Genomic DNA, 18,288 nt, shown 5'->3' with positions numbered 1-18,288 from the left:
GTGAGATGCGTGTAGACGGATAGTCTTTCTCTCTCTCTCTCTTTCTCTCTCTCTCTCTCTCTCTCTCTCTTTCCGTTGATGAGTGCCTTTGAACAACATAACCAAAGACACGAAGAACTGACGTAAAACTAATGCATTATAAAACCGATTCAATTTCAGGGAATGGCCAAGATAATATTTGACACGGAATAACACTAAATAAAAGAAGAAGAAAAAAAATAAAACAAAATCAAAAAAGAGATGAGAAAAGAGCAACACTATCGAGCAATGCAAGATAATGGAGCATATCAACTAGTAACAAGTTGGAACCATACGAGTAGTTTTTGTTTAAAAATTCTTTTTTACGCGTTTTTCCAGTTACTTTTTAGAGTAAATGAAATGAATTAAGTTAACACTTAACAACCGAAAGGGAAAAAAAAAAAAAAGAAAAAAAAAGCATGGCTTTTGTATTATTTAAGTTATACAGGATTATTTACTATTACTATTATCACCAAGATCCTTACCTTAAAATCTCCAATCCTTATCAGTTGATTCAATGGCCCATTTGAATTTCTCTCGTAACGTCTTGGTAAATAACTTTTCAATAGGCACATCGAATTTCTTCGAGAACATAACTGTTAATCTAGGGTCAATATAGTTCATTTTTGAAGTTCCCAATGAAACTTCAGAGTTATCTTCTTTATCTTTCAACAGTAAAGAAGTGCTCAAAATTCTATTTTCCAACGTCTCAATTTGCGCCTTTAATTTCTCAATAGTAGCACCTTTTGGCACTTGATACTTTCCAGTTTTCAATTCCTTTTTGTATTCTTTTTCCAAATCGTGTACCTTATCTAATTTCTCCTTGATATCTTTCTTTGTAAGTAGTGGTTTCTTTTCGATTTTCAATTTTTCATTGTCACGTTCAAACTTTTTTTCAATTTGCAATTTTTGTCTCTCTATAACAAGGTGATGGATATGCTCGGTGTCTTCTTTGGTTAAATCTTCAATTTCTTCAAAGTATTTGGGTTCTTTCTTTAACAATTTGGGCTCTATTTGAAGTATAATCTTCTTTAATCTAATCTTTTGCCACACCAATTCTCGTAATTTATCATTAATCTTTTGGATTGAGTTACCATGGTTCTTACTAACAGTACGCTGGTGATTACATAATATGGCTACTGTTCTATTCGCTGCATTAAATTTCACCACTTTCTCAACAGCAGTACCTTTGTTCTCAATCAAATCCAACTGATCCTGCATGGTTTTGGAAGCATTATAAGTACGAAACACTTTGGCAGTCAAGCCCTTCATATAATTTTGTAATTGCTTATTTACTAAGGAAGGATTGATGCGGTCAAATAAATCGTCTCCTGGTTTCTTTGGTTCCTTCTTAAATATTCGCAAATTCTTGAAAACTTGCTTATCAACCTCAACTTCTTGATAAAACCGAATGGAATCCTTACCCAAAAAATCAAAAATCACTTGGTTCGGTGGCTTCAACGTCAAGTGCTCGTATCTCAATGAGCAGCAGCCCACTGTATCGGCTTCATCTTCTCCCTTTTCACCACCTGCTCTCAATGCAAACACATCGATAAGATAAATAGCAGTAGCCATTTGACGGTCTTGCATTTTCTCTGATTTTAGCATCTTTGTGTAGTCTTTTCTGATTGCATCAACATGATAACGCAACTCTCTTGCTTTTTCAAACTTTTTAAAGTCAGATTGGCCTTTAACTGATGAGTTTGCGGCAAATCGTACATATTTAAAAGAGTCGGAAATATTTTCTTTCCACATAGCCAACCAGGTAACTTCATTATCGTGCCTCACTTCGGCCCATTTATGTCCTGGTGGGGGTGATGGAACTTTGACATCTTTACTTAAATTAAGTGTCACTTGTTCTGGTAAAACTCTCCTTTTCAATTTCCCTGTTTTGGGATGAGCGCCTCTCCCCCTAAAGAGTCCTGGAGGTTCTATTCGGAAATTGCCCACAAGTTCTTTCCTACCGTTTAGCAAACATGTTTTAAAAGGCTCTTCAATCTTTTCCTTCTCCTCTTTCAATCTCTTTTTCTCTTCTTTGCTCAATAGTTTCTTATCTTCTCTTTGTTTCTCATAATAAGCATAAATACGGCTAAAATCCATCTTTGTAAAATCAGTAATCTCAACTTCACAACCACCACACTCTCTCAAAACTTGCTTAAAATCGTTGAAGAAATTTTTTCGAAAGACTGGATTTTTAGCATGATCGGTTTCTAACATAGCTCCATAGAATCCAGCAACTTCCTCTGCCTCAATGGGCAAGTTCACTGGTTTGCCGTCGTAATATAGTTTCACATGAGATGGCAACTTCTCATACTCTGGTGGGAACATCACACCATTATGTTCAAGAGAAGTCCATTTGATTTCTCCATCATGTTCATCTTGTGCTTCCCACCATTTATATCCTTCATCTTCGTCTTCCTCATCGCCTTCTCCTCCTCCTCCTTCTCCTCCTTTTTCTTCTTCTTCTTGCTTTATTTCTTTAAGTGATTGTTTTTCCTTTTTGACATTATTGTGTTGTTGCTTTGGCTGTTTCTCTTGTTTTATTGATTTACCATTCTTTGGCTTTGTTGTAGTAGGCTCTTTTTTAACTTTAACTTGCTTGCTTGTAGTGGGCTTTGTTGTAGTAGGCTTTGTTGCAGTAGTCTCTTTTTTAACTTTAACTGGCTTTCTTGGTTTAGTTGCAGCGGTGGTTTTCACTTCTTTAGTCTTGGGCTTGCCATTACTCAATTTTGCCTTTTTAGCCAAGGGTTTATCATCATCTTCATCTTCATAATCCGACTCAATTGGCATCTTTCTGGTATTGGTTTTTTTGGATAGGGAAACAGCATCCTCTTCAGTGTCGGAGGTATTTGAAGTTGAAGTTGGCGAGGTTGAATTTGATGAGGAGGAGGTGGTGGTTGTGGAAGTAACTGATTTTTGTTTTGGATGTATTTTTGATAATACTACTTCATCTTCAGATGAGCTCATTTCTCAGATAAAAGAAAAAGGAAGAAAAAACCGTTGATATTACTTTCTAGAGTAAGGACGTGGAGGGGAACAAGTAGAAAAAAAGTCACTCACTATGTTTTCAAAAGGTGTGTGTGTGTGTGTGTGTGTGTGTGTGTGTGTGTGCTTTGGGTTGAGTGTGTGTGTGCTCTCAGATATGTGTGTACTGCTCTTCCTTTTCAGCTTATTGAAAAATATCAATCTATAAAAAGCTATACCTCTTCGCTCTCAGTACATAACTTTTATTTCAATCTCTCTCGCTCTTTGTTTAAGCGCTTAAAAAAAAAAGGCGCTTCGTTTAAGCAAGAGAAAAAAATGGAAAGAAAGATGGTCACGTGATATGCGTTGGTATTTAAATGACACTATTGAGCGAAGCGTTTTAAAAAATACTCCACTATCGAGCAGAGCGAGATGGTGTTTTAAAAAGTGCTCCACTATCGAGCAGAGCGAGATAGTGTTATAAAAAGCTACTGAGTATTGCTCCATCGAGAGAAGCGAGATGGTGTTTTAAAAAGCGCTCCACTATCGAGCAGAGCGAGATAGTGTTATAAAAAGCTACTGAGTATTGCTCCATCGAGAGAAGCGAGATGGTGTTTTAAAAAGCGCTCCACTATCGAACGAAGCGAGATAGTGTTATAAAAAGCTACTGAGTGTTGCTTCACTATCTCGCTCTGCTCGATAGTGTTGCTCGATAGTGTCGCTCGATAGTGTCGCATTTCTTTGTCTTGTAAACCATTTTATTGCTAAATCTATAATAAATTTTATCGAAATAGCAATTATTTTTGAATTTAGTTAATTATTGCATTTCCTTCTTTGCATTAGTGATAATTAAAGAGTTGCTCTACTGTTTATTTCCCCTGGAATGGAGACTAAATTTTAGATTTTTTCGACAAATGACACAACACTATCGAGCAGAGCGAGATAGTGCTGTAACAATCTACTGAGTGTTGCTCCATTGAGCGAAGCGAGATAGTGTTATCAAAAGCTACCGAGTGTTGCTTCACTATCGAACAAAGCGAGATAGTGTTATAAAAAGCTATCGAGTGTTGCTCCACTATCTCGCTTTGCTCGATAGTGGAACACGAGACGGATCAAATATCTACATTCGAATAATACTACAATGTATAAACAACACGGGTTTGACTACACCGACACCTGCTAGATAGATACTCTGTTATAGATAGGCTGTTATATAGATATCTGTTGTGTTTAGTCTGTTATATAAATAGTCTGTTGGTTTAGTCTGATGGTTTAGTTTGTTGGTTTAGTCTATTTGTTTAGTCTACTATATAAATGAAGCCTTTAAAGGAGACAAAATAATCCCCTTTTTTCAATCTCAAGTCACAAGACAACAAAACTATACCAATCAAAGCCAATTATTTACAAGGCAAAACGGCAAGTTTCTCTTTTGCCAAAATACATCTTTTACCCAAAAAAAAAAAGTTTCAGTCATAATGTAAGAGGAAAGGAGTAGATTAAGTCATAATGTAAGAGGAAAATGCGTATGTCATAATGTAGAGGAAGGCATAAAGATAAAGTCATAATGAAAAGCAAGGCATAAAGATAAAGTCATAATGAAAAGCAAGACATAAAGATAAAGTCATAATGAAAAGCAAGGCATAAAGATAAAGTCATAATGTAAAAGGAAAAGGCGTTTGTAAAAAACCATTAATTTTCTCTTACTGGCAATTCAATATTGGTATCTGTGCGGCATTTTGATTAATTCTATAGTTTGAATCTTTTTTCAAGGCTTAGCTAGTAAATAGTATAAAAATTCATTGCCTAAAAAAAAAAAAGAAAATATTCATGAAAACTTTATACTTTGATTAATTGGGGTTTTAGTAGAATACATATTGCCTTACGAATTTTGAATATGGGCTTGGTAATATGAGCTTTGTAATGTCGACTTTAAATATATTATCGAAACTTGTTGAGATCTCTCTCTTCAAGTGTCGGTGGCAGCTAGTCACTCGCTCTGCTCGATAGTGTCATTTCGCTCTGCTCAATAGTGTCAAATTGCTCTGCTCGATAGTGTCATTTCGCTCTGCTCGATAGTGTCATTTCGCTCTGCTCGATAGTGTCATTTTGCTCTGCTCGATAGTGTCATTTCGCATGCAAGATATTTATCCTTTTCACTTATAAGTCTCATTTTCTTCTCTTCTTTTATCAATCAAGCCTAATCAATCGCTACTTACAATTAGATAAAAGAAATAAAATATTTTTTTAAAAGAAATAAAATAGAACAAAGTGAAGGAAGAATTTGCCAATACTTTAAGGTGAAAAAAAAAAAACATGTCATCGTTTCCATACTAAAACACAACTTTAATATTCAGAGTTGTAGTGCAAGACAAAGACTAAGAACTAAATTACATGGCCTCATTGGATACGTTTTTCCATATTGTATTTGAAAAATCTGGCTTTTAGGTATCAAACAGTTGGTGGGGTTAAAACTGAAATGAAATGAAAAAAAAAAAAATAAAAAAAATAAAGAAAAAGAAAAAGAAAAAGAAATATGTACAAAATTAGGAACCCTTTTTCTTTTTACACATAAATAAGCCATCATTTCCCTTGTCTTCTACCCCCCCCCCCTCTTTCCTCTCTCTCCCCCCCGCCTTCTCACTCCTCTCCCGTTACTTTATCTTTCTCACTCCACATCTTATCCCATCTCCTCTTTGTCTTTTTTTTTTTTTCATCCTTTTCCAATTGTTTCAGTTTTCCTTTCTTTTCCCTCTTTCAAGATAGATTGAACATTCAAATATTATGAGCCTGGGAGATCTGGAGAAAGCTGGTTTATCATTGACTGATGACGAACCGTTCCCATTGAATTCACACCGTTCCCTAAAAGATGAACTTAATCGAGAAAAACATTCCGACTCAAATCAAGATTCTGTAATAATAATAGATGAGCTAGATAAGGGACATGTCGGTGAGATTAAAAGAGGGTTGAAATCAAGACATGTTTCTATGATTGCTTTGGGTGGTACTATTGGAACAGGTCTTTTCATTTCAACAGGTGGAATCATTGCAACATCTGGCCCTGTGCTATCACTAATTTCTTTTTTATTCATGACAACAATTGCATTTAGTGTTACCCAATCCTTGGGTGAAATGGCTACCCTCATACCTGTTTCCGGGTCATTTGCTCAATTTGTAACTCGGTGGGTTTCCAAATCTTGTGGAAGTGCAAATGGTTGGCTATATTGGTTTAGCTGGGCAATGACTTATGCTTTGGAATTATCTGTGGTGGGCCAAGTCATTGAGTTTTGGACTGATAAAGTACCATTAGCTGCTTGGATTAGTATATTCTTTGTTATCATTTGCATCTTCAACATGTTCCCTGTGCACTTTTACGGTGAAGCCGAGTTCTGGATCGCAAGTATCAAGGTGGTTGCAGTACTTGGATGGATAATTTATGCCCTTTGTATGGTTTGTGGTGGAGGAAGTAAGCCTGCAGTTGGATTTCGTTACTGGAGACACGGGATGGCTTGGGGTCCTGGAATTTTGGTAAAGGACAAAGCTACTTCCAGGTTTCTTGGATGGGTTTCCTCACTTATAGCGCTGGCTTTCACTTTTCAAGGTACCGAGTTGGTTGGTATTAGCGCGGGTGAAGCTGATAATCCAAGAAAAACAGTACCGCTGGCAATTCGTAAGGTGTTGTTCAGAATCTTGATCTTTTACGTTCTTTGTATGTTTTTTTTGGGATTGTTGGTGCCCTATAATGACCCCATGTTACAAAATGGAAATTATACTAGCACTTCGCCATTCATCATTGCCATGGAAAATTCAGGAACTAAAGTTTTGCCTCATATTTTCAATGCTGTTATTTTAACCACAATTATCCTGGCTGCTAACTCTAATGTCTATAGCGGATCAAGAATCATTTATGGTCTTGCCCAAGCGGGTGTAGCACCCAAGTTTTTCTTGAGAGTGAATAATGGAGGTGTGCCATACTATGCTGTTTTATTTACAGCTGCTTTTGGTGCATTGGGATATTTAGCTTGTTCAAACGATGGAAATAAAGCATTCAACTGGTTATTGAACATTACAGCTGCGGCTGGATTAATCTGTTGGGGGTTTATCTCAACAGCTCACATTAGATTCATGAATGTGTTAAAAAAGAGGGGGATTAGTAGGGATACATTGCCTTACAAGGCTTTGTTCATGCCATATAGTGCCTACTATTCATGTTTTTTTATCTTCTTAATTGTGTTGATCCAAGGTTTCCTGGCATTTTTCCATGGATTTGATGTAACTAATTTTTTCACTGCATACGTTTCAGTGATATTGTTTGTTGTATTGTGGATAGCATTCCAATTGTTATTCAAAGGTTTCAGCACTAATCCCGGTGACTACTTAATACCATTGGATGACTGCGACATAGATACAGGAGTAAGAGAAGTAGATGAGATTGAATTTACGGAAAAAGAACCAAAGAATCAATGGGAAAAGTTTTGGTCTATAGTCTTTTAATCTATAATAATATATATATACTAATATTCTTTCTTTCACTTTCAATATATAAGCACCGTTATAATCTACTACTTGGTATACCGTGAAATCTTTTATTTTTTTTTTTGGATATTTTAAAGGGGAGAACTTGTTAGGTTGGTTTGAAGAAAAGATTACCATACTTGGTGCGGTATTCAATGCACCACCAGAATTCAGAGCCTTCAAATGGCGATAGTGTACACGCATCTACACACACTATAATGCTGATCAGTTTTCAACATCAGACGTAAAAAGAGAATACACTCAACTCTAAAAAAGAAGTTTTGAGTCTTCTTGATTTCTTCTCTCCTTGTATTCAGTTTTCATTTTCCATTTTTCCATTTTTCATCTTTTATTTTTTTATTTTTTTTTTCCTCCCATATTTAGCTCATCTCATCGCATAACAAGTAATTTTTCAACCATGGCTCGAAGGACCAAACCTCAGAATAGAACTAGAGAGAACGAAGCCGAGGTTGTGTCAGACTCTGCTGCAAGGAACTTGCTAGCGAGTCAACCAAAACTAACTGCTAAATCAAAGGTCAAAAAGCTAACTAAACTACAGGTAAAGAAACAGCAGGCTAAGATAAGGTTATATGGTGCTAAAAATGGGAAAGAGTATAAAGAAGAGCAACTAGATATTCCCAATTTAAATAGAGCCATTGTCCCCGGTATCAAACCCAAACGAGGCAAAAAGGGCAAGAAGTTTGTTGACGATAACGATTCCCTCACATATAAACGATTGGTGAAAAGCATCAATGATAAGTATGACCAAGTAAATGAAAGCAAATTGGAAAAATCGAGAAGATTAGAAGAAATACGAGAGTTGAAAAAGCAGGAAATAGAACGTAAGGAACAACAAAAGAAAGACAAGCTAAATAACAAGAAAGACGAATTGCGAAATAAAGCTGCAATGGCCAGATCAACAAGAAGAAAAAACGCTAAAGCAAGAAAGGCAGAAGAAGGTGGTCAAAATGGAGAAGAAGCAAAACCATTAAAAAAGAAAGTATCGTTTGCATAAGGAAATTTATACATACATTCTCTAATGATGATAATAATAATAATATTAATAATAAAAATAAATAATACCAGCTTCAGAAATCAAATACAAATCTTCTTTTGCGAATCAGCTCTTTTCTCTTTCTGGCATACCAATATCCATAAGCAAGTCCTACGATACTACCTCCCAAGTGTGCCGCATAGTCAAAAGTGCCCCATCTAAGTAAAGTTCCTGCGGCATTCCATATAACAGTACCCAAAAATAGCACCAAGGACCCACCAGGTATTGGTATGAAAAAAATTCCCACTGGAGCCGCGGGGAAAAGCACCGAGAAAGCACCAAATATACTGAATATTGCTCCTGATGCTCCCAAAGATGCCACTGACAAAGATGTGCCCATAAACATGGGAATTGCTATCGAAGCAAAGGAGGAAATCACGGCTGAGTTTAAATAAAGAATGGAAAAGTTGGTCACACCCAAGACTGTTATCAATGTAGATGCAAACGACTGAAAGCAAAGCATATTGATAAAAAAATGAGTAAAGCTCTGGTGTGAAAATGCCGAGCCTAATAGCGCCCATGGAGATTGCACATTATCCTTAAATAGTATTCCATACTTCATTGTGAATTTTTGAAGCTGCGGTACTCTCCACATTAAGAACACTATACCATTAAGACCCATTATCGCCCACATTAGGGATTGTGGATGTCTCTTGAGCGCTGATAATGGCGTATAGTTGTAGATATAGGGCGTAACTAAAGTTGTTGCCACACAAAAACCAACAGTAAAAAGCAAAGGTTTCTTTAATTTATCCCAGTGGGATCTGTGATAATACTTATTATAATTCCTCCATGTCTCGTTTCTGAAAAGTGATGGGCCCGTTTGGAAGGTCCTCGATACTACTACTGGTTTGGGAACACGAGTTACCCTACTAAACAAATTTGAACCGAATAGTGGACGCCTAGTAGGCACTAGCTTAAACATGGTGAACATTGGATGGGATCTAAAAAGACTCTTCTTACTTACAATGAATGAAAAAAAAAAGAAGAATGAAAAATATAAATGAATCTTGTTACTATATAAAAAGTGCGCGCGCAATATACAGATATAGATATAGATATAGATATAGATATAGATGAAAGAAAGGCTCTTCTATAAACCATCTTCATCTTGATCCTTTTCTTCGAGGTCGATTTTTGACTTTCCAGCTAGTCTAGCTTCGGCCATCTTTTGCGTTCCAACTTGTTTCTTCACTTTCCTAGTCATTCTCTCTATTTCATCTTCGGCGTTATCAGCATCTCTTTCAGCAAATTGCATAACCAACCTTCTACCGAGTAAATGGACACCTTCCAATTGTGACATTGCATTTTCTGCTTCTTTCAACAAATTAAATTCGACAAAAGCAAAACCTCTAGCACTTTGATCGAATTTTTTGGGTACACGCACCGATTTTAATTGACCAAAAGCGCCAAAAAGTTCCAAGATATCCTTTCGAGAAGCTTCAAATGGTAAATTCTTGATAATGATTTTACTCGATTTGTTCGACTTGGAAGATGAAGAAGAAGAAGAAGCTGTTTTGCTATTTGCTTGCTTGTGTGATAATTTCAATTGAAGTTTGTGACCATCTAGCACGTATCCATCTAGAGTGGATATCGCAGCACTGGCTTCTTCTTGCGACTTGAATTCGGCAAAACCAAATCCCATGCTTAATACTTGGCCCAATCTCTTTGGGTCGGGTTTGGTCTTTACCGTGGCCATTACAAACCCAGGCAATGGCTTGAAAAGGTCCGATAATTGTTGAATAGTTGTGGAAAAGTTGAGATTCTTTACAAATATGGAAACAGTTGGTCCTTGCAAAAACTCATCCTCTCCCTTCTCCTGTTCTATATCTCCTCCAAGAACATCCTTAGCAGTTATGGTTTCCACAGGCTCTTCTTGCTTTTCTTTACCAGCATTAACAATCTCGTCGGAAAAGGAAGAGTTTGGCTCTCTTGTAAACAAATCTTTAGGACCTTTTTCCAAGTATAATATACTAGAATTGAATCTTTTGTAAGCTAATTTTGTAAATGCTGCTCTAGCACTTGGGGCATCTTTAAACTCAACAATTGCAATTGTACCAGCAGGAGGCATAAGCAATCTTTTCACTGGGCCGTATTGCGAGAATAGCTCACCCAACTCTTCAGCACTAGTGCCAAATGTGAAATTCTTTATCAAAATAATCTTGTCGTCCCTTTCCTTTTTATCAAAGCTCGCTAAATCAACTCCTTTTTCTTTGAAAAACTTTCTGACATCTCCAATAACATGAGCCTCTGCAAGCGCTTGTTTTACTGCAGAGCTGGAATTCTCGGGATCAATCAACTGAGATTTTTTGATACCTAACTTTGCAGCCATAGACTCCATCACAGCATCATTATTCATATAGAGAGAGTTCCAACTAAACTGGCTCTTTGCAGCCAGTGATTTCTTCTTCAATTCTCGCTGTTTCTTTAAAGGCAAATTTTTCAAATCGAATTCATCCAACCTGTGGCTTTTTTTCTTATCAGATGCAAGAATATGAAGCAATCTGCCTTGAAAAATCTGTTTATCCAAAGCTTCGTATGCCCGCACGGCATCTTGTGAATTGACAAATTGAATATATACAAAACCTTTGGATTTGCCAGTTCTAGTGTCAATAGCAATGTGTACTTCTTCAAGTGGGCCATAGGTTTGGAACAAATTTCTAAAATCGTCTTCTGTTGCATTGTACAGTATGTTTCTGATAAATAGTCTCCCTGTGTCTTGAAGTTTTTCCAAAATCAAATTAGAGTTGTCCTCGTTTTCCACCTCTTGCAATGATTCCTCTTCCACTGTTTCCTCTTTTCCCTTTGTATCTTGCTCCTTCTCTAAAATTGGTAGTTCGCCATTCTCTTTAATTCTCACCTTACGAGATCTGAGCCATTCAATATCTGATACTTTTTCGTCCCTTGCTAGATTATCAGAACCGTCCAAGACCATCATTTCTTCTTCTTCTTCTTCTTTTTCCTCCTCATTCTCGCCTTTTTTGGTGTGACCAAAGTCATTATACTCGTCATCGCTCTCCTCATCCAGCTTTACCTTTGGCTGAACTTGCCCCGTTACCACCATCTTTTTTTGTTTATCTGTTCTTGTCCTGCCACTATCAATATCAATATCATTATCAATACTCTCTTCACCTTTTAGGGCATTTTCTAGCTCCTTTGAAGAAGGGCCGCCGCTACCGTCTGCTATAGAATCATTAGCCCAAGATTTAACCTGACTTGAAGGTTTCATAACTTCCATATATTCCTTAAACTTTGGATCATTCTCCATCTCTTCTTCAAGCGCAGATTTTCGTTTGACTCGTTTATTTTCAACCTGCATCTTCTTCAACAACTCCTCCTCCTGTCTCTTTAACCTCTCGGTATCCTTTTTCCTCTTTTCCCTAAATGATATCGGAACATTGGGATCTGCAAATGTCTTTGCAATCTCCACCTCAATTCTTGCCGTGTCAATAAATGACTTGTTAAAAAATTTCACTGCATTCTCAGCTGATTCTTGACAATTATACCCTATAAACGCAAACCTCCTCGATTCTCCGGTCTTGGCCTTGATTAGCTTAACATCCGTAATATCCCCTTGCTTCCCAAAATGCTGTCTCAAGTTCTCCTCTGTAAAATATCGGGGTAAACCCTTGACTATCAATCTTGACATTTTTCACCCTTACCTTGAAAGATACCAAAATGCAATGAGCAATGTGCGATGAGATGAGATGAGATGTCCAAAAAGGGAAGAGAAGAAAAAAAAAAAAAAAAAAAAAAAGAAACTGCTAAAAATAAATTGAATAATTTATTTTTTTTGTTTACCTCTTCTACATTCTTCATCCCCCTTTTACCGCCTAAGGATTATAATCAAAACCGCCTAAGGATAACCGAAACTGCCTAAGGATAATAACCAAGACCGCCTAAGGATAATAACAAAAATCGCCTAATCTTCAAAAACCGCTTAAGCTACGAAATCTCTATGGAGTTGTTAGATCATCTAGGTATCAACTATAATGGAGGTGAACACCAAATATCTCTTAAAAATTGGATCCAGGGAGTTGTTAGTCTTTTGCTTTTATTTTTGTTTATTCTATCATATCAAGCAGTTGCCGTTTTTGCAACCTGTTTAGCTTCGGTTTTCCCAGATACGGCAAGTTTGATTCGAAACAGGTTTGGAAATAGATTCTGGGACTTGGGTCTTTGTTTGATGGTTTGTATTGTTCATCCGTTTCGTCTCTTCCCCCCCGCCTTTTCTCTCTTCTTTTTCCATGGGGATATACTAACCATATAACCAGCGGCTTAACAATGTAAAGTTCAAGATTTTGGGAGACGAGATGAACCCATACCCAGCAGTGGTAATTAGTAACCACGCTTCGCTTGCAGACTGCTTTGTAATGCATCATCTTTCACGCATATCTACTGCACAGGATGGAGACTCATTCGTCGGTTATCACAACCAGAGCTTGAACTTGCCAATTGTGAACTTCTTTTCATGGTTCTTGGTATGGAGAGTGCCAACAATCAAAATACTACTCAACCTCCTCAAAAGTGATGAGAACTGGGAACTTGAAGAGAAATCAATCTTGTTTGTGTTTGCTAGGCTTTTAAGAAGCAAATTCTCAGAATGGATCATGCTATTCCCAGAAGTCAATATTTGGACACAAGAGAGCTTTGATTTACAAAGACAAATTGGTGAAAAATATTGCTTGCCGAGATTAGAACACTTGTTGTATCCGAGATACTCGGCCTTTTATAACGTGATAACTGCATTGCAAAGGTATAAACCGCACCCATACTCGAATTTGTACGATCTCACTATCCTATATTCCCGTGAAACAATTGATGGAAAAGTCGACTACACACCGCCAACTTTGCTCCAAGTGTTTTCCTCAGAAACACCAATTACCATATTAGTCTATATAAAAGTAAGATCAATTGCTAGGATTCCGCAAAAGAGAAAGAAGTTGGAAAGATACTTGGAGCACCTTTGGAAGCATAAGGATAAAATAATTACTCAAATAAAAAACGAAAATACCTTGTACCACACACGTCGCTTGGATGAAAGTTTTGCATCTTCATTAGTCGCCAACACCTCTAGAAGTTCAGCCCGCTGAATAAACACATATAACATATACTTATATATATATATATATCTATCAATGCTATTAAATATCTTGTATACGACTAATGGGTAAACTGTATATTCTCGATTTGCTATTTTCATCTCTTTGGATTTTATAAAAATGGTCAGTGAACCGATCACCTTGAATATGAGTCAAAAATTTCTCATCATGGGTAATAACAATCAATTGGAAATTCAGTTGTTGTTTTCTATACTCTATGATTCTATTCAAAGCCGAAGCTAATGCTTCAGCATTCTCGTTGTCCAAGTTTGTTGTTGGCTCATCTAGAGCAATCATCCCGCAATTTGCACCAAAACATTCCGCTAAAGCTAATCTGATTAGAATACTTGCCAATACTTTTTGGCCCGCTGAGCATCTGCCCCTCATATCTAATTCACTTGAATCTTTGATCATAACAACTCGATAATTATACGACCTGTTTCCCTTGGCTTGTAAGTTGACATCGCTTTTGATTGCTATTGTTGAGATATCTGATCCTTTGTACGTTTGCGACCATAGCTCGTTTAAGATTCTATTTATATCTTCCATTTTTATACCATGGTATTTCATAATCGCATTATCCAACGCTTTAGAGTAATTTTGAATATCATTTGAAACAAGAAGATTGGTTTGAAGTTTTATCCATTCAGCGTGATATAGTTCATTTACATCCTTGTATTCGCTTTCCAATTCCCTTTTCACGTTTTCAACTTGATCTTTGATTTGCTTTACTTCGCCTATTTTCCCAGCGTGCTGCGCTGTAAGTTCAGAAAGCTCTTCTCGTAATCGTCTTGATTGTTCTTGGTATTCTTGTTTTTTCAACTGAGCATTTTCAATGTCAAGAGAGTTGAGTTGGAAATCACATTCATCAAGACGATGTACTTGAGTTCGATAATCTATATTTGCCATTATATTGTGCTCAATTCGAGAGGCATCCATAACTTCTTTTTCCAAAATCTTAATTTCATTTGAGTTTTTGGTGATATCCTTTTTAATGAAATCACATTCTTCAAGAACATTCCTCATTTGCACACTATTCTCTTCAACTTTTGCCAAAACGTTTTGCTCAAAATCGGTTATCGCATTGTTTAAAAAATGGAATGAAGAAGACAAGTCAGATACTTGCTGAACTCTCTTCCTCAATTCCTCCTCTTTCTTGTTAATATCCTCTTGCATTTGTCGTAAGCTACTGCTTTCCAAATCTTTCTTAACTTGCAAGTTTTTCAACTCTTCTTTAGCAATGGTGCTTTTCTCCTCCGTCGCTTCCACACTAGATTGGATCTCCTTGATTGAACGTTTAGTATTCTGAACATCAGCTAAAGATCTTTCAAGATTACTAATCACCAATTTGGTATCCTTGAATCTATTTTCCAACTTTTGGATATCTTTTTGAACCTGATATTTCTCTTCCGTAAAATTATTCAATTCTTGTCTAATTTGTCTAATTTTATTATTCACATTTTGCTGTTGTTTTTGTAACTCGCTGGTGGAAGCAATTACATTAAAACCTCCCAAATCATCATTTAAATCATCGACTTGAAGTTCAAGATCTTGTGCTTCTAAATTTAATCTGGTTGCATCAGATAAAGGTTTCCTTAATGTGGCAGCCATATCAACAGACGCTTTCATTGTTTCGAGTTTCTTGGTTTCTGCTATAATGGACTCATTTAACTCTTTTATTTTGCTATCCAAAGCATCAACATCACAATCATACGTGGACTGAAGAGATAAGCACTCTCTATATGCAATAACCTTTAAACCTATTTGCCTTGTTTCCTTAAACTCTCTTTCGATTTCATTTGCCGTTTTCTTTACCTCCTCTATCTTTTTTTCATCAAACCCCATTCTCAAGTTTTTTAAAAAATCCTCCAACTCAGATTTACTAAACGCCCTCTTGCACAATAAGCAACAATTGTTCTTCTCCGCCACTTCAAGTGCAGAAGTACCATAACTTTTTGTTACTTCAGAAGTATTGACATCCTCCATGACATTTCGATAATCCTCCTCCAAATCTTGCACTATCGTTTCATAATCATTAATGGAATCCTCTGGGATCACTTGTAGAATATCTGTTTTCAAGTGATTAATTTTGGCATTGTTGTCATCCCTTACTCCTATTGCTGATTGTTTGGACCGTTTCGCAGACTCAAGTTCACTTTCCAAGCTGTAGACCTTTCTTTGTTGCTCCTCATAATTCGAACTGAGCTCAGAAAATTTTTCAATGAATTTTGTTTCTGCAAAATCAATATCTACATCACAACCCACTTGATCTTTATAGTCTGTGTTGATCTTCTTTAGGATTTTGCTCACTTCGGCATTTTTTGACTCAACGGATTTTTCAAGATATGTGAGTTTAGATCTGATTTCTGATTGTTTATTACTTATGACGAGTTTTTTTGCAATCTCATCCAGCTCAAATTCCAATTTAGAAATTTCTTCATTGGCACATATTATCTTTGTATCAAGATCCCTCACCTCATTCAAATTTCTTTTTGCAGTCAACGATTGTGTGATGACAAGCAAATCATCCTTCTTTGCCACCAATTCGGTCTCATTACTTGAACCAGCATCCAATTTCTTTTTTAATGTACTTAAACTTTGCTGGTGATTCTTTAGTTCGCTATCGAGGTATTCTAAAGTTTGTTCGCTTTTCAAGATGGAATTATTTACATTTTGAACTTTTTCTTGTTGCAAGGACTCCCTCTCTTTGTTTTTTGTGGTAACCTCTTTTTGCTCTTCTTTTGTGGAAATCAACTGTTTTTCAATTGTTTTTCCAAATTCAGAAATGCTTGATGCTTTTTGTGATGATGGTAAACCTACCAAGTCTCCATGTTTCTTCATGATATTATTGATTTTAGTCAAGTTTGTTTCGTACTCGGATTTCTTAGCCTTCAAAGACCCATCTAGTCGTATCAATTCATTATAGTTGTTGGTTTTCTCTTTCAACAGTGAATCTAACTTCTCAATGACATTTTGCAACTTCTCTACCAAGGCACTTTTCTCGGCATTTATAGAGGCAAAATTTTCCTGTTTATGGAACAATTCTTCGTCGGTATCTGGCAACATTGTAATAGTTGACTCTAGTCTCTCGATATTTTCTTCAAATGAGCTCCTTTTTAATACCAAATTTTCATAATCGCTTAATGTTTTTTGAAACTCTTGATTAGTGGCAAACAAATTTTCAGCCTCTTTTTCCTTTTGCTCAATCTTGATATTTAGATCGCTGATGATCTCTGTGTACTCGTCCACCAACTTATTCATTGAAACCGATTTATCCTTTACCTTCTGTGCTCTATCTTTATCGATCTTCAAATGGTTTACACTTTGCTCAATCAATTTGATATCAACCGACATATCCTTTTTAATGGTCTTTAAATTATCAAGCACTTTGGTGAACTTTGATGCTTCAAATATATCGTCAAATTTTTTTTTCAAAACCGAAGCTTCGCTTAATGGCCATAGACTTTCATCTTGATGACAAAAGATGACATTATCCAAGATGGCAGGTGACGCGCCTAAAAATATGGGAATTTGAGAATCCAATTCAGCATTTTTCGAAGATATGCTTGTTTTCTGCCCCTTTTCAATATACGCCAACTGACCTTCTAATGACTTGAATGTAATACCACCACCACCACTACTACTACCACTACCACCACCTGCTGCTGCTGCTACTGCTGCTGCTGCTGCTCCACCTCTCGCCATGCTTTTGCCCTTCTTCAACGACGCCTGAACCGTTCTCGTAGTAAGCATTGATTTCCCATTGGCATTCCTAAATGCTAATTTTACCTGGCCCGTTACAACTATACGAGAACTCAAGCTGGGATCATGAACAAACGCACCTCCTTTAGAATTTGGAGGTAAATTACCAGTAGTTGCATACTTCAAGCATTCTATAATAGTGGTCTTACCACATCCATTTTGACCACATATCAAAGTTAGCGGAGACCCAAACTGGATCGTCTCATCTGATTCAGGTTCAAATGCCCTTATACCTTTAATAGAGAGCTTATATATGCTCGACATCTATTAATAACCAATCGATAACTTTATCCTGTTTGAGATTTGATGAAAAATAAAATTATGGGGAGTTGTGCTACCAAGTGTCTATAGCGACACTAGCGAGCGAAGCGAGCTAGTGGAGCGTTAGAGTAGAGAGTACCGACAGTAGGGAGCGAAGCGAGCTAGTAGAGCGTTAGAGTAGAGAGTGGCGACTGTAGAGAGTAGCGCCACTAGGGAGCGAAGCGAGCTAGTGGAGCGTTAGAGTAGAGAGTACCGACAGTAGGGAGCGAAGCGAGCTAGTGGAGCGTTAGAGTAGAGAGTAGCGACTGTAGAGAGTAGCCACTGTAGAGAGCGAAGCGAGCTAGTGGAGCGTTAGAGTAGAGAGTAGCGACAGTAGGGAGCGAAGCGAGCTAGTGGAGCGTTAGAGTAGAGAGTAGCGACTGTAGAGAGTAGCCACTGTAGAGAGCGAAGCGAGCTAGTGGAGCGTTAGAGTAGAGAGTAGCGACAGTAGGGAGCGAAGCGAGCTAGTAGAGCGTTAGAGTAGAGAGTGGCGACTGTAGAGAGTAGCGCCACTAGGGAGCGAAGCGAGCTAGTGGAGCGTTAGAGTAGAGAGTACCGACAGTAGGGAGCGAAGCG

The 18,288-nt window shown here is 37.1% G+C and overlaps 6 protein-coding genes across 6 annotated transcripts; 3 read left to right on the top strand and 3 right to left on the bottom strand. All coding sequences in view use genetic code 12, as the record gives it.

The window, feature by feature from the left end:
* Nucleotides 1-504: 504 nt before the first annotated feature.
* On the bottom strand, nucleotides 505-2,985 carry TOP1 (DNA topoisomerase 1; the record flags this gene model as incomplete). The annotated part of the gene is made up of 1 exon (XM_049325790.1): nucleotides 505-2,985. The coding sequence occupies one exon, from the start codon at nucleotides 2,983-2,985 to the stop codon at nucleotides 505-507; it is 2,481 nt and encodes an 826-aa protein (XP_049178645.1).
* Nucleotides 2,986-5,763: 2,778 nt separating this feature from the next.
* KGF56_004358 (CAN1) lies at nucleotides 5,764-7,473 on the top strand (the record flags this gene model as incomplete). Its single annotated transcript, XM_049325789.1, has 1 exon — nucleotides 5,764-7,473. One exon carries the CDS (start codon nucleotides 5,764-5,766, stop codon nucleotides 7,471-7,473), a length of 1,710 nt encoding a protein of 569 aa, XP_049178644.1.
* A 439-nt stretch (nucleotides 7,474-7,912) lies between these two features.
* Nucleotides 7,913-8,943, top strand: KGF56_004357 (uncharacterized protein; the record flags this gene model as incomplete). Its single annotated transcript, XM_049325788.1, has 2 exons — nucleotides 7,913-8,494; nucleotides 8,692-8,943. 2 exons carry the CDS (start codon nucleotides 7,913-7,915, stop codon nucleotides 8,941-8,943), a joined length of 834 nt encoding a protein of 277 aa, XP_049178643.1.
* Nucleotides 8,944-9,641: 698 nt separating this feature from the next.
* KGF56_004356 (RNA-binding ribosome biosynthesis protein) lies at nucleotides 9,642-12,197 on the bottom strand (the record flags this gene model as incomplete). Its single annotated transcript, XM_049325787.1, has 1 exon — nucleotides 9,642-12,197. One exon carries the CDS (start codon nucleotides 12,195-12,197, stop codon nucleotides 9,642-9,644), a length of 2,556 nt encoding a protein of 851 aa, XP_049178642.1.
* Nucleotides 12,198-12,506: 309 nt separating this feature from the next.
* KGF56_004355 (uncharacterized protein) lies at nucleotides 12,507-13,641 on the top strand (the record flags this gene model as incomplete). The annotated part of the gene is made up of 2 exons (XM_049325786.1): nucleotides 12,507-12,746; nucleotides 12,841-13,641. The coding sequence occupies 2 exons, from the start codon at nucleotides 12,507-12,509 to the stop codon at nucleotides 13,639-13,641; spliced, it is 1,041 nt and encodes a 346-aa protein (XP_049178641.1).
* Nucleotides 13,642-13,692: 51 nt separating this feature from the next.
* RAD50 (MRX complex DNA-binding subunit) lies at nucleotides 13,693-17,676 on the bottom strand (the record flags this gene model as incomplete). The annotated part of the gene is made up of 1 exon (XM_049325785.1): nucleotides 13,693-17,676. One exon carries the CDS (start codon nucleotides 17,674-17,676, stop codon nucleotides 13,693-13,695), a length of 3,984 nt encoding a protein of 1,327 aa, XP_049178640.1.
* Nucleotides 17,677-18,288: the final 612 nt, after the last annotated feature.

Source organism: Candida oxycetoniae (assembly GCF_023343755.2).
Source record: "Candida oxycetoniae strain CBS 10844 chromosome Unknown scaffold15, whole genome shotgun sequence".
Taxonomy (NCBI): Eukaryota; Fungi; Ascomycota; class Pichiomycetes; order Serinales; family Debaryomycetaceae; genus Lodderomyces; species Lodderomyces oxycetoniae.
The sequence above is the reverse complement of the archived record's forward strand: the minus strand, read 5'-3'. Positions and strand labels throughout refer to the sequence as shown.